At 43.8% G+C, this 14,470-nt stretch overlaps 1 protein-coding gene across 3 annotated transcripts in view; it reads right to left on the bottom strand.

Annotated features, from left to right (window-relative positions):
- Nucleotides 1-14,470, bottom strand: part of mdfic (MyoD family inhibitor domain containing) — a 105,844-nt gene that overhangs the window by 74,491 nt on the left and 16,883 nt on the right. The window contains exon 5 of one of the 3 annotated variants that reach the window (XM_040174806.2): nt 11,128-13,418. The exons of the other annotated variants lie outside the window; for them this stretch is intronic. Coding sequence (XP_040030740.2) covers nt 13,168-13,418 — 251 coding nt within the window. The 3' untranslated portion in view covers nt 11,128-13,167. Of the gene's footprint in view, nt 1-11,127; nt 13,419-14,470 lie in introns of those variants that run through there. 3 annotated transcript variants of the gene reach the window in all.

Raw genomic sequence — 14,470 nt, 5'->3', positions numbered from 1 at the left:
TCTGCTTTTTCAGCAAATCTATTGAAATTCCTTTCAGCTTCTCCCATTTCTGTATTTTCAGCAATTTCAAATTAATTTCAGCTTTTCTAATATCTGTAAGTTCAGATGTATTCAAATTCCCTTCAACTTTCTGTATTTTCAGCTATTTTTAAATATTCATTTCAGCTTTCAGCTTTTTGCATTCCAACGCATTTTCAGCAGGAAATGCATTTTCTAGTTTCATCTCAGTTTTCTTTTTCATCTCTGATACTCCTGGGGATTCTGGTCTTTTCTTTATGAAGAATAATTGTTGGAATGCATTGAGATGCATTCCAAGTATTGTTCTTCGAATCTTTATTTCAACTTCTTCTATTTCTTCCGCGGCACCTTTCAACTCCTTCACACTTTCAGCTATTAAAACCGTTCAAATATTAAAATGTTCAGCTCCTTTCTGGCTTGAGGGCTATGACTTTTCAGCTTTCTACCTCTTATGCTTGAATTTATATAAATCAATAATCATTAATATTTTAACATGGTTTTCAAATGGAGTTTGCTTTCAAATCCTCCTAAACTTCTTCAACTTTCAGATTTTTCAGCTTCGCGAATCTTTCAGCTACAGACACCATTTCAACTCTCAAATGTTCACACAGGTCTCAACTATTTTATGAAAAAAACTGCTTCTTGATATCTATTGTACTTTTTTCATAATCACTGATTATGTTTCACTAGTTTTTCGCTCCGTTTCTGACTTTTACATGAGTGTGTATTGCGTCTGCTAGAGTGGAGAGCTCGCGGGCTAGAGGCTGAAGCAGCGCAGAAATCTGGTTAAAAAAGTATGGAACTTCTGTCCTTGCAGCCAAAGTATACACTCTAGAGGCTTCATTTCTTCAGATTAATGAGGGTATGGTTGTGCTGATTGGATTAATGTGTTCATGGAATCCCAGAGTTTTTTAGTTTTGGCGCAAGGAGTGTTTGAGTGACACAACCTCTGCCAAAAGCCCCATAGGCTCCAATACAAATCTGCCGACATATTTCTCACAAAAATCCACAAGGTACACGTTTTGTAAACGGCCATAGGAGCCGTATTTATTACCGGACAGACATAAAAACACATCCACGCGTTCGGTAGAGTCTCGGGTCTCATACAAACGCCGTATTTTTTAGATAGCTGTTATAGTTTTGCGCTGGTTCTCATTTGTGTGAGGTGTGGATTCTGTGTAACTTGCTGCCATGTCTCTGCATTTTGCAGCCGTTAATGAGCACAGGTGCGGCGTTGTCGTGGTTACGAGCACTCACATGCTGCAGGATCTGTCTGTGACTCACAGCTGCTCCTTGTGACCTGATTAGTGGAGTCACATGACGCAGCTATGCTTTCTGTCAACAGACCAATATGATAAAGACACTCGCCCCCCCTCCCCCCTCCACCCTGACCTCTTCTCACTGTTAATCACTCAGTCAGTCAGTCTGTCTAATTCTCCTCCCCTCTCCCTCTCTATCTCTTCCTCACCACCATTCCCTTCCTCACCCTCTCACCCTCCCTCCCTCTATCTACACCCCCCCACCCAATCCATTAGGTGCGCCGTTGTCGTGGTTACTCGCTCACACGCTGCAGGATCTCTGTCTGTGGCTCAAAGCTGCTCCTATAACCTGATTAGTGGAGTCACATGACGCAGCTATGCTTTCTGTCAACAGACCAATATGATAAAGACACTCGCCCCCCCTCCCCCCTCCACCCTGACCTCTTCTCACTGTTAATCACTCAGTCAGTCAGTCAGTCTGTCTATTTCTCCTCTCTCTCTCTCCCTCTATCTCTTCCTCACCACCCCTCCCTTCCTCACCCTCTCACCCTCCCTCCCTCTATCTACACCCCCCCACCCCACCCAATCCAATAATTTCAAAATAAAAGCCCCATGGAGGGAATTTTTACTGTAATGTTAGTGATGAGGCCTATTAATTAAAAACTTCTTAGTTTGAATAACAAACATTCTGTCTCCCAACCCCCCCTCACCCAATTCCATCATTACAAACTAAAAGCCTCAATGATTATCTGTACCTTAACCATGAAGCGGTTTCGTTGAAATACGCATTGCTCTTTCAAATACTACTATAACCACTACGAATATTACTAGTACTTCTAGTAGAACTACAACTGATACTTCTACTACCATACTACTAGTATTTCTACTGCTATTAATACTACAACTACTACTAATGTTATTACAAATACTACTATGGCTAATAGTGTTAGTATTACAGCTGTTTCTACTGCTATTGATACTAAACCAACTTCTACTGCTAGTACTACTAATACCACAATTACAACTATAACTACTACTACTACTAATATTACTACAAACAATTTTAAACCTCTTTTTATTCATCTCAGCTTTTGTTATTTCTGTACTGTTTTAAATTAATTTAAGCTCCTGCAACTTCTGCTTTGTTTTGCAATATTTCACATTTATTTCAGCTGTTTTCATTTCTGCTTTTTCAGCAAATCTATTGAAAATCCTTTCAGCTTCTCCCATTTCTGTATTTTCAGCAATTTCAAATTCATTTCAGCTTTTCTAATATCTGTAATTTCAGATGTATTCAAATTCCCTTCAACTTTCTGTATTTTCAGCTTTTTTTAAATATTCATTTCAGCTTTCAGCTTTTTGCATTCCAACGCATTTTCAGCAGGAAATGCATTTTCTAGTTATACTCTGATGTATGATTACAGCACAGTTTAGGAGGCATAAAATAAGATATTTGAATCTTACTCGGTACTATAAGACTGCACAGAAACTACACAGAAATTGTATTGGGGCAAACAAATCCCTGTGATTTCACATTTTGAATGTAACCCGCCCACAATGTACCAAACCATCAGACCACCAGCAATTTGTCAGCCCGACTTGGTCGTATTTGTGACAATATTTTGTGTTGCTATTGGCCTCTGCTGAGACATTCAGCTGTACTGTGGGCCTGAGTACTCTATGGGGGGCTGAGGGGGGGGCAGAAGCATCACACCTCGGGGACGGACAAACTGCAGAGTTGAGTGTAAAGCGACGGTCGACTAAGTGCTCGGCGGGATTACGCTGCGGCTCCCGTTTTGCAGAGGAGTGTCTGCCGTGCGCGGAGGAGCGCTACCATCCCACGGTGGAAACCGCTTCGGTTATACAATTCTGGCGAGTGAGGTATTTCTAAAAACAAAAAGCAAAAAAAACACAAACATATTCACTCCAAAGCGAGCCTGGCACGGTTTTGTCAGCAAAGTTTGGTGAAATTATACAATAACTAATCTCAGGTACAGTCAAATAGGGTCAGTTTGCTTTCAACTGTCACATTGAGCCATTTCCTAATTTCCAGACTATCACAAACAAGGTTCAGAAACAAAGGGCCCACTAACAAAGCTTCTCATGGGGAATTGACTGCGGCCTTGGCTGCTATTTACATACAGATGCACTGGCGACCATTTGCATAATGTTTTTATGTAGCTGCATGCTCAGGGGAGCTGCATTGTAACATATTGGTGCCTAATGAACTCTGAAAAAAATTGATTTTCCACAGAGTAAATTAAGAAATGCATTATAGCTGTTAAAGCAATCTTGTGGGAAATCGGAGCCTTCCTACGCTAAACTACGCTTGATAAGTAATAAATGACATGTTACACTTATTGGCTTTAATTCATGCTAATTTTGCCCAATTAATGTATCACTGTAGTTCTGAGGGCAGCCACTGGAGAATTAATTATTTATTGGATCTTGCCGAGCGTATGTGCTTGTGTTGTGTGTTGTTGGCATATGATGCATGCGTGAAAATGCTTAAAGGACTGTGGGTATTGTGTCGTACTACATACAATTAAACCTACAATTGCGAGTGTTTGTATGTGTGCACGAGCCTCTATCCGCAACGCGGGTTGAATCCCAGGTCCGCCGGGACTCTCTAACAGAGGCCCTGCCTATCCTCCCCTTCCTTCCTCACCCTCCCTGGCTGCAGCGAGCGGAGTGACTCATTGTTTACCTGCCTCTCACTCCGCTGTCCTATCACCCTGCCCCGACGCTGCCTTTCCATTTGATCACAGGGCCTGAATGTGGTGACGTAAGACCAGACTGTGCGCACGATGATGATGATGATGATGCTGCTGCTGCTGCGACTGGCTGGTGCCTTTCATAACCTTCTTCCTTTTAGCGTGAGGCTTGGTGACTGCTGTTGCACATGCATGTCAGCAGGTAGGGAGTTCTGTGTGTTGTAAAGACACACCCAGGCTTCTGTCTGCCAGGAATGTGCCCGTGTGATAATCCACATCCTCGCTTGCCGCTAAACTAACCTCGGGGACCACAATCAAGGATCTGATTTTTAGAGGGAAAATTGGAGGGAAAAGTTGCATTTGGGGACCTAAGAAGGAAAAACCGTGACCCTGTGGCCCGATCTGAAAAACAACCGTCAAACGCTTCAAGCGAGAGAGAGACACACACACACACACACACACACACACACACACCTAATTGGAAAAGTGAATGGAATCTGATGCTGCTGCTGAATTTCCTTTTGAAAACATTTGGCGAGGCTGCTGGAAAAAAAATGTGCTGTTGAATTAGTCTTTTGTTTCAGCAGGCTGCAGCAGAGAATAGGCCTCTGTTTGCCTCCTCATAACCAGCCGGAGAAGACATTCTCCCCTCCCTCCTCCCCCCGTAGAACGGATGCATGGAACTGCTAGTTCCAAAACTTCCGACGACGTCCAATCAGAAACTTTATGCAAATGTGAGCTTTTACTGAGGCAATCTGCAAGCATACCTGTGAAAAACACAAACAAGAATGACACGGCGGCCATCAGCTCGCTGTCAAGCCGAACAGGAATTAGAAGGAGTTAACGCTACTTTGTTTCTCTCTCCTTGAAGTACCCGCTCTTCCCCTGCACTCACTTCTGAGGCATCCACTAAGTATCCGCGCTCATCACGCCAATATTAAAAAGCTTAGCTGGCAACGGTTTTTCAAGTAAATTAGAGAAAACAAAATCTCTCTCAGATTAGTCAATTAAGTGGCACATTAGCCCGAGACTTAATTAAAAGATAGCAGGGCATACAGTCTTTAAGGATATTGAGAGGCGACGGGAGTGTTTAAACAGCAGATTGAACAAATGGCACTTATTAAAAACTTGACTGTGAGTCACTTGACACCTCACATATCCCCTGCACCTTGAGCTACATAAACAGAGTGTCAGCTCCCCGGGTTCCTGCTATGCAAATCTCTGGGATGAGGCAAGGGGAGGAAGTGCACTCGTCACACAGCAACCCCCCCCCCGCCGCCTGGAACGTCGAGATGCCCTCCCACAATCAGCGGCATAGCAACCACAGCAGCCACAGCGAAAGACGTAGCGTTTACTGTCTTGTGATTTTCTTCCCAACTACACCACAAAAAGGAAGGAAATCATTTTCATGGGTGTGATAAAATAAGTGGAACGTGCCAAAGGAGATGAGTGAAGTTGGAGGGGTTAAGATAAGTCTTGTAACACAGGAAGTGTGTTAGTAGGTTCGGCTCCGAAGGAGCACAAACCTCTCTTCTGAGAGAAGATGTGCGCGCGTGCTTAGTGTCAACCTCTCTTTGAAAGGCATCCTTAATTAAACCTTTTGTTCTCCCCCCCGCCCCCCACCCCTCCCCAAAAAAAAAAAAAAAAGCAAGCCAGCCGAGCAAAAGGCAGTTATTGTGTCAAGAGTGCTAAGACTGAGGAGCAAGGTACACTAAAACATCACAGTTCACTGCTCGAGTTGCCATCTCAGCGTCACTTTCTATCCGGAACAATGCGACAGCTGACAGCTCGCACCCAAGAATTATCACGCTAAACTGAATTATTTCTGCCACGTGTTAATTTATTAACAACCTGTGCATGCTCTAATGTAGCCTGCATTTGCATATACATTTTTAACCTGCAAGCTCCATCTTCCTGAATATTCTTTCGGGGGGGGATGAGAATATTTCAAACCTTTTGTTGCAAGCCGATTGAGTTTTTGAAGATTGGGTTGGAAGAAAGAGGGAAGAAAGACACATAAATCTCACACATGTCCGCGGGGCACATATTCTTTAAGGGCAGATATCTGCATTTCATCACCTTGCAACATATGAGATGTGACATCTGCAATCTGACGCATCCTCCTCCTCCTCACTTGCCTTTCTCTCTATCTCAAAGACGCACCTTTGACTGCTTTCAGATGGCTTCAAATATACTGCGAGCTGGCTTGTTTAGATGGCTCCCCAGGACTTTTCTGTTTAAGAAGAGCAAACATACAGTATTAATAAGTGCCAATGAACTATTCATATCTGTCGTCAATGCACTAGATGAAATATGCAACAGTGCACACTCCCAGATACGCGACGATCTGTAAACCAAAGCCCGTCTAAATGTTTGTGTTTTTCAAGTTGTATTACGCACACAGATTACGACGGGTTTTGTGCTCCACAACTGCCGTGTTTTAATTGGGTATGCTAACAATGTTAACATCTGGCACACAACGAAGCTTGAGGGAAGAAATAATCACACTGACACCATCCACCTTAGGAATCAGCAAACATTGGAGGAAATGGCGTTTACACTCCAGCTAAACCGCCCACCGACGCAGTAACAGATGTAGTAAGAAACGAGATAAATAAGTATTTCTTTAACAATGGTTAATTCAAATGAGCGAACTAAACTAAAGAGAACGAGCCTGCGTGTACGTGATAATGGCATGCACAAAACAGCCCACTTCCACTGACAATTCGCCACTGTATCACACACACACACGCTAATTTACACTTCGTGAAGTGCTCTTCCAGATGTGGATGTGAGCAGGTGTTGCCGATGCACACCTGTAAACTATCGAATTCCCCTCCGCACGCACGCTGCGAATGCCTGGGTACCTTCGCTCCGAATCCGCGCTGCAAGGCCCCACGCGTCGGCGCAAACAAACAGCCGCAGCGGCAATTTGTTGCTGGGCGGCGTGTAAACAAACGCGCAACAGGAGATGTGTTTATTTGTCGCAGATGAAACAATTAAAGACGCCTGACAGGCAAATAAACACCTTGAGGCAAGGCATCTGCTAGTAGGGTTGTGGAAGTAGAGGGGGGGTGGGGGGGGGTCTCGCTGCTGTATTGTTGTCTGCCTAGAGTCAGTGTTTGTAGCAGGAAAACAATTTAACAGATCTGACAAACAATTAAGCCCGTGCTTATTTACTTGTCAAAGGAAAGGGAGACACAACAGCTTCGGCTTTGCCCGAGCAGAATATGGAAAAACACTGAGGCGAACAGGTTTGTTTCATCTCGTGTTTTTCCCTGTTTTTGCAAAGCATATCAGAGCCAGCATGTGTGTGTGTGTGTGTGTGTGTTTGTGAGAGGCTTTGCCTGTCAGTCATGTTAACTCAATGTGAAGATGCTGCTCCAAGCGGAAAGTTGAGTCCTATGTATTTGCCACAATGGCTGGTGTTATTAAGACCCTGATCCGTGTTTTCTTTCTGCATGGAGGGAGGTAAGCTACTAGATGCTCTCTCCCTCTGCATGTGAGTGTGTGTGTGTGTGTGTGTGTGTGTCTGGGCGCGGTGGCTTGGTTTGGTCGGGTTAGGAGGGGACACACACACACAAACGCGCATCTCGGATAAACAAAAAAAACCAAACCCCCGTGAGGCAAGTTTTGGGCCTGAGCTCATGTTTATGCTCAATTAAAGCATTTGTGGAGGAAGCTGTGAAAAACACAACACAAAAAGGTCACTGAAAACCACATAAACCATCAAATCTATGAAAAAAAAAAAATCAACCTTCTATGACATTAAGTTTGCGTTATGAACTGTTTCAATTGCTTTGGAAAGTCCCAAAACACTGAGGAGAGAAAAGGCTTCGTCGAAACCCAAATTGCAAAAACGGTTTTCTTTGTATAGACGAACCAAGCATTTGATCATGAAAATAACCTCCTTCATGAGAGGTTGTAAACGCTCGGATTAGCTCCAAACGAACAAGCGGGCCTCCCAAACAAGCTGCCAATCATCCGCGGGATGCAGATGACTGCAGGCTGAGCGGAGACCGGGTTCATTTAAGTGACGTTAAAAACAAACAATCAAAAGTGCTGCTTGGGAGACCGCAACACGTCCACATCAGCAAGTGACATGCAACAATGGTGACGTCTAATTTAAAGCTCAAGGAGCGCTTACAAGCAAATAAACAGGCATCCCTGGTCCGCGCGTCCCTCTCAATTTGCCTCCCCCACGGTCTGTTGCCTCCCACGCGCAGGGGCGGGAGGAAAATAGGACAAGTTGAAAGTGCGCAACTTTGAGTTGACGTCTCAGTTACAGGTCCGAGACCCCGGCTTCTGTTGATTCCATCCGTAAAAGAGAAAACCCCTCCGCTTGAACACAAACGGCGTACAGTTTAGGATGCCACGGCATCTAGACGGGGGAGGGATGCAAGCGAGGCAGGAGAAGGGGGGGGGAGGCTGTTTTCGAGGAAGAAAGGAAAGGATTGGAAGACATCTCAGCGTCTGTTCTCCCCTTTCATTCATGTCGGATTCCTGCGTTCTCTCAGGCGGATGTTTGTCGGCGCCGTCGCGTGGCACAACTTTGAACCTCTTCGTGCCCCCCATCCATGTTTTTGTTTTTTCATTCTTTCTTTCAGTCTCGTGATCACGCTAACTGCCACGTTGCCTTTGCACCGCCGCGGCGACGCCTCCAGGTAACAAGGAGATTAGAAGCAGTCAGAGGCCCATGTACCACAGCAAAGGTTTAGCAAAAGGGGGTCTTTAAATATTTAAGGTGTGAGTACGATCACACGTTGTCACTCTGTGAAGGGAGGCGAACAAAGAATACAAATGTTTCGCTCGGAAATCATTTACATTTCATTTCAGAGACTCTGTTGTGAGACTGGTGCAATTTTTGAATGTTGAATTTAAGGAGCTCTTTTTTTGGGGGGGGGGGGTAAAAAAAAGAATACAAAAACACCTCAAAAATGCTTTTTAACTCACTGCTAACACACTTTTCCTTTTGGCATCCACATCAATAAATCGCAAACAAGTAAACAAGTCACAAGTTGCGGTAAGAATTCTCCTCAGGACCCGGTTTGCATCGTAAACTGGGACCTCGTGTGAGAGAGATAATGGGGCCACAACCTGAGGAGACTAATTGAAAGTGACATTACTCGAACTCTTCCTCTCTTGTTTTTCCGTCTTCTTGCGCAGCCCTCCGAAAGATCGGATTTTAATGTGGTGCCACAAGTCTAAACAGCGAGGTCACGTCTCTTCAAACTTTGACACTCGCTGGAGTTGGAGAGAGAGGGAAAAAAAAAAAAAAAGGGCTGTTGGGATTGCTCAAACGGGGAAAAAAAGGGTACCGTCCTGTTTTTTAAAGATATAAAGGCGAAAGAGTGTCTGCCTCAAAGATGGACGAGAATCACTGCGTTACAGTGTGGTGTTTACAATCCCTTATGACTTACTAAAGTATATATAGCTGTGTATTCATCTTCAATGACTCATAATACAATATTATTTATATACCAAGAGCACATCAGGTAATGATTACGGGATTTTATGGATTGATAGAGGACAGTTTGACAAAAACAAGCATTGATGTTCCATCTGGAAAAAAAAAAACAACAGATGGTGAATAAAGAGAAGTGTCACTTTCCCGCCATCCCTCTTGTCCTTTCTAATTAGCCATATTAGATGTTATTATTATATGGTTATCATCTGCCTCCAATATAACAACGAAGGAAAAACACCATTAATTCACCCATCTGCTTTTTTTGTCTTTGTATAAAGCAACAGCAAAAGCAGTGATTTGTCCTCGCGGCAGACTTTCATTCTTCTGAGTGAGAGCGAGTTGCATCCCACCCAATTGAGGAGGACGAGGTGACGGATGGCTGGATTTATACGCGGCGAGTCAGAAGAGGCGGCCACCGCCACGCTCCAATTTATTTAATATTGCGAGAGAAATGACCTTGCGATCACAGAAGTGCTGAATTTCTCCCCAGACGGCAAACAGAAACAATGGAGCCGTCCTAATTGTGACATTACAATCCAGCACACAGCGAGCGATCAGAGGGGGATTGATTAGAGAGAGTGGAAAGGTGGACAACTTTGTGAAAAGGTCATTGCACACACTCCACCTGGAGTTTTGAATATTTCCAACTCTCCGCCTCCTCTGCGAACACGGACAAAAAGTGGAAGAAACTCCCGCGTGATTGCAGACTTTCTGGACGGTGCTATTTTCCCCAACGCATTAGTGAAATAAGATGGTAATTTCCCCGGGCCAGGGTGTATCGAGGCAGAAAATGACAAAAGGAAATAAAGAATGGAAAAGGTGTGTGTGGGGGGGGACTCATCCTCCTCGCTCTCCCAGCATGCCCGCTGACGTGGGGGTTAATTGAGGGGTTAACGGGGGGTGGTGTCGGCTGAAGGTCAGACTGCTGTTACAGCCAGCAGGAGGTCCCTGCTCCCTGATGAACTCATCCAGTGTTGTTGGTCCGTGTTTCCGTGTTAGCAGCGGCTCCTCTACCGAAGAGAGGGGCCGCGGAGAGGGGGGGGGGGGGGGGGGGCGGCGGCGCAGAGGTTACAGATGTGGCCGGCGCCTCGCTTACAAGAGAAAAAAGGAAAATACAAACCGAGCGTTTACAGCACACAACCAGTTGTTATAATAATAATAATAATAATAATAAAGTTTAGCAATAGCAAACCGGTTTGGAGATGCAGCTACTGGAGGAAAACTGTTTTGTGACAAACATAAAATAAAGTGAAGGAAAATAAGAGTTGTTAAATTACATTCATTTTCAGCATCTCACCCTTATCCCATCTCCGCCAGGTGAGAAATGTGCATTATAATGTTTCACAGCCTAAAGGCGATTATTCAAGTGTCATTTTCCAAAACTGAAAAGATATTCATCACACCATGGAATAAACCAAAGATAAGCAAGACATAAAACTGAAACCAGAAAACACATCACTAAAGGGATTCTTTAACAAACAAAATAGTTTCTGGATCCCTTGAATGCAATTATTCAAATGTTTACAGATGTTAAACACGAGTTAAACCATAAAAATAAAAAGCCTACTGATACAAATCAATGTCAATGGACTTGGAATAACAAGCTGACGCTTTCGTTCAGGCTAACAGGAACATAATGGCAACAAAACGTGTGCAAAACAAACATACATTTTTGGAAAAGTTTTATTTTTTTCAAACTTTTCTCTGAGATTGAAAAGAATGTACAAAAGTGAGAACATGAGCTGTGACCTCTAAAATTGACAAATGATGAAAATGAGAAGGACCAAGTGTCGGGCACACAATAGAAATAGACAACACAACTACTGCAGCTACATAGCAACGTATATGTTAGATGATTTCTTCACATTATCTATAATGTTCTTTGATACTCTTGTGAGTTAATCATAAACATGTAAATGAGGTTTTACTTTTTCCTCAGAATCTGCTGCAGCGGTTCCTCCCTCAACCTCCTTACACACACACACACACACACACACACACACACACACACACACAAACAACAGTGCGCCATTAAGACGATCCGTGCATGACAGCACATTATCTTTGTTGCCTTGCGGATGGGACACTTTTTGCAACCAGTTAGCAAGCGGTGCTAATGAAGGCCAGCATTACGAATCAGCACTTCAACAACATCAAAGCGGATCTCCGAGAGAAGAGAATGACTCCGCTGGTGATTCACCAGAAACTCATCATCTCGAGATACACAGAACTGAGGAACCGAGGGGAGAAAAGGAGAAGAGAAAAAAAAAAAAAAAAAAAACTGCCTTTCCCCGGCATTAGTTTACCATTCCAACATGACAGTCCGTGATAATTTTGGGGTTTTTTTTGCATTGCGAGTCACGAGGCTCGATACCCGAAAGCCGCTTATGCGGCAAAAGGGTCGCCCTTTTTAATTCCGTATCAAAGCCCTCATGAACATAGTGCAGTTCAACATATTTACATAGTATGTATGGAACATAGCATCACAGAAAAGACTTGTACCATACGCAGCTGACAAAGCCCGATTGTAGATGGCTAACATTAGATAAAGAAACACATGGCTTATCTTTACGTTGCAGTGAGATGTTATTTTTCTTGAGTATCTGCGCCGTATTTCCAGTAATCCCAAAGCGGCAAATACTTCCAAATGTGGAGCGGTGTTGCGATTCATCGTTAAGACACGCTTTCATTGACCTTCCACCAGGATTTAGCAAATAAATACGTGCTCATCAGTTTGTCCAGTTCTTTTCAGGTACAGGCAACTTCAATTAAGAAGAACGCTTGGAATGGAAATGTACAAATAACCAAAAAAGGCACATATGTTGCATTTGTGATGTCCTGATTCCCCCTTTGATATTTCACCAGTTTCAACTGTTCTACAGTGCTACAGTAAATAACTGTATACGAGAGTTGCTGTTGCAAAGTATGCAACTAAGAATGTATGAAATTTCACTTAAACCTTTTACAGTGTTGTACAGCACTAAGACTGTAACCTCAGATTTTGAGCAATGAGAAATAAAATCAGAATAAATGAAGCATTAGGTTTTTGACTAAGACGATAAGATACAATTAGAGAGCATTCCTGATGTAACAAAAAAATCATTAAGACGGCCTGTAATAATACGTCTTACGTAATAGAGAGAATACTTAAAAGGTTTCCGTATTAAACCGTATCAATTTAATACTGATGCCTCTACATGGCAAACATAAGTAAACGAGATCCTCAGTCAGACTATTGTCCATTTCTGTATATAGTTATTCTTATAGCGATGCTTGTCATCGGGGCCGTTTCAGCTTCAGGGTTGATGAAATCAGTCAGGTTCACCTGAAAGTTGTTCCGCTGACACACTCGGGCAGCACAGTCAGGCCCCAGTGCAGTAAAATGAGAAGAGTGAGAGTACTTTGGCGCACAGGGGCCGTGTCAAAATCGCTTCAAGTTCCTTCAAACAATTCATAGACCAATACAAAAATAATCCCACTAAAGCACCACTTACATATAACTGGATGTAGGTGGTACATCTGTCTGTAGAGAGACTGCCCTCCGCCTAATTTGGCTTTGTAAGAGATTGCAAACCACGCGTATCCAAGAAGGTAACAGAAAAGTATTGCTTTGTTGTGATGGCTAAACAGCCGTAAAAATCCTACTCATTGTGCCTTGAACAAAACAAGTTGCTGAACTCAAATTCATTCTTCCATCCTGGGTCCCGCCCTATGTGGGGAAGCAGATGCCGCAGCACTCCATACAGATTTCCAGGCAATCCGACGACTCGCAGCAGGCGTCCATGATGCCGCAGTCCATGTCGCAGGGGCAGTTGCAGTCGTCGCCCAGGTCGTCAGCGCAGCAGCAGCAGCAGCAGGCCTCCGGGGTGCACGCGCCGCACGAGGCCTGCGTCGCCGCCATGTTGCACAGTGCCAGGAACTCGCAGAACAGGCAGGCCAAGATGCAGTGGACGCAGCAGTCTGGGTTCGGCGTGTCCAGCGGTGAAGTGAAACAAGGACATGAGTGAAAAAAAAAAATAAAAGTACACAAGAAACACACGAGTATACCGGGGAAAAAAAAAAAAAAAAGGTGTGTGTAGAAAATCAAAATGCCAGAAATACACAAGCAGGAGGCGCAGGGCTGAGCGCCCGAGCGAGGAGTCGCATGCTCGGCAGGCCGACAGGTGGAACGGAGGTACGCGGGGAAATGGTGAGGGCTAACTGGGCGGCAGGGGAGGAGGGGGGAGGGGGGGAATAAGAGAAATTCAAAAAGAAAGATTCCTTCCCTGCGGTTTTGATTAACCGAGTGTTAAATAATTGTGGCATTATCATGCAAACTGCTCGGTTGATCACACAAAGATGATTAGCGAGGTCCAAGAGTGCCTCCTGGTAAATAGGTGGATTAATGCTGGCAACGCTCACACCACTGATTAACATTTCACCTCCTCGCAGAATTGCCTTTAAATAGCCGGTGGCGAGTTCCAGCTTGTTGTCGCGCCGCAATAAAAGGGTTCCCCTTTGAATTACCAATACACCCATTAACCGTCACAAATCGGTTTCTGAATGGCTGAATTTGTTTCATTAAAACGCTTCAGTCATGAATAGGTAATGAAAAAGAACAAATGAAATGTTTTGCTTCCGCTGACACAGTGTGTTAGTAATGCCATGCAGCAAGTGCAGGATGCGGAGCGAAAAAGTTTACAAAGGGGTTATTTCTCTACAAAATAGTTACAGCACAGTAATTTAATAGAATACATTTACCTATTCTCATTTTTCAAGAAAGGAACTCAATCTACATTTTAAAATTTGATTTAAATCAAACCCAGTGAAATGTAATACATAATAAGGAAAAATAGAAAAGAGTGCACACAAGGGGAGGTTAAATAGATAACTGCTTATGCAAAGCCCACGGATTGCATCACAATTTTTGTTGCCCACGCTCCACACCAGAACTTCTACAGTTGGATCAGTAAATCATCCGGTAAGTGCGCCTGGCATATGCGCCTTGCAGCTGTCTCCTTTTTGAACCAAGG

Source organism: Gasterosteus aculeatus, chromosome 4 (genome assembly GCF_964276395.1).
Source record: "Gasterosteus aculeatus chromosome 4, fGasAcu3.hap1.1, whole genome shotgun sequence".
In the NCBI taxonomy this organism is placed as follows: domain Eukaryota; kingdom Metazoa; phylum Chordata; class Actinopteri; order Perciformes; family Gasterosteidae; genus Gasterosteus; species Gasterosteus aculeatus.
The sequence above is the reverse complement of the archived record's forward strand: the minus strand, read 5'-3'. Positions and strand labels throughout refer to the sequence as shown.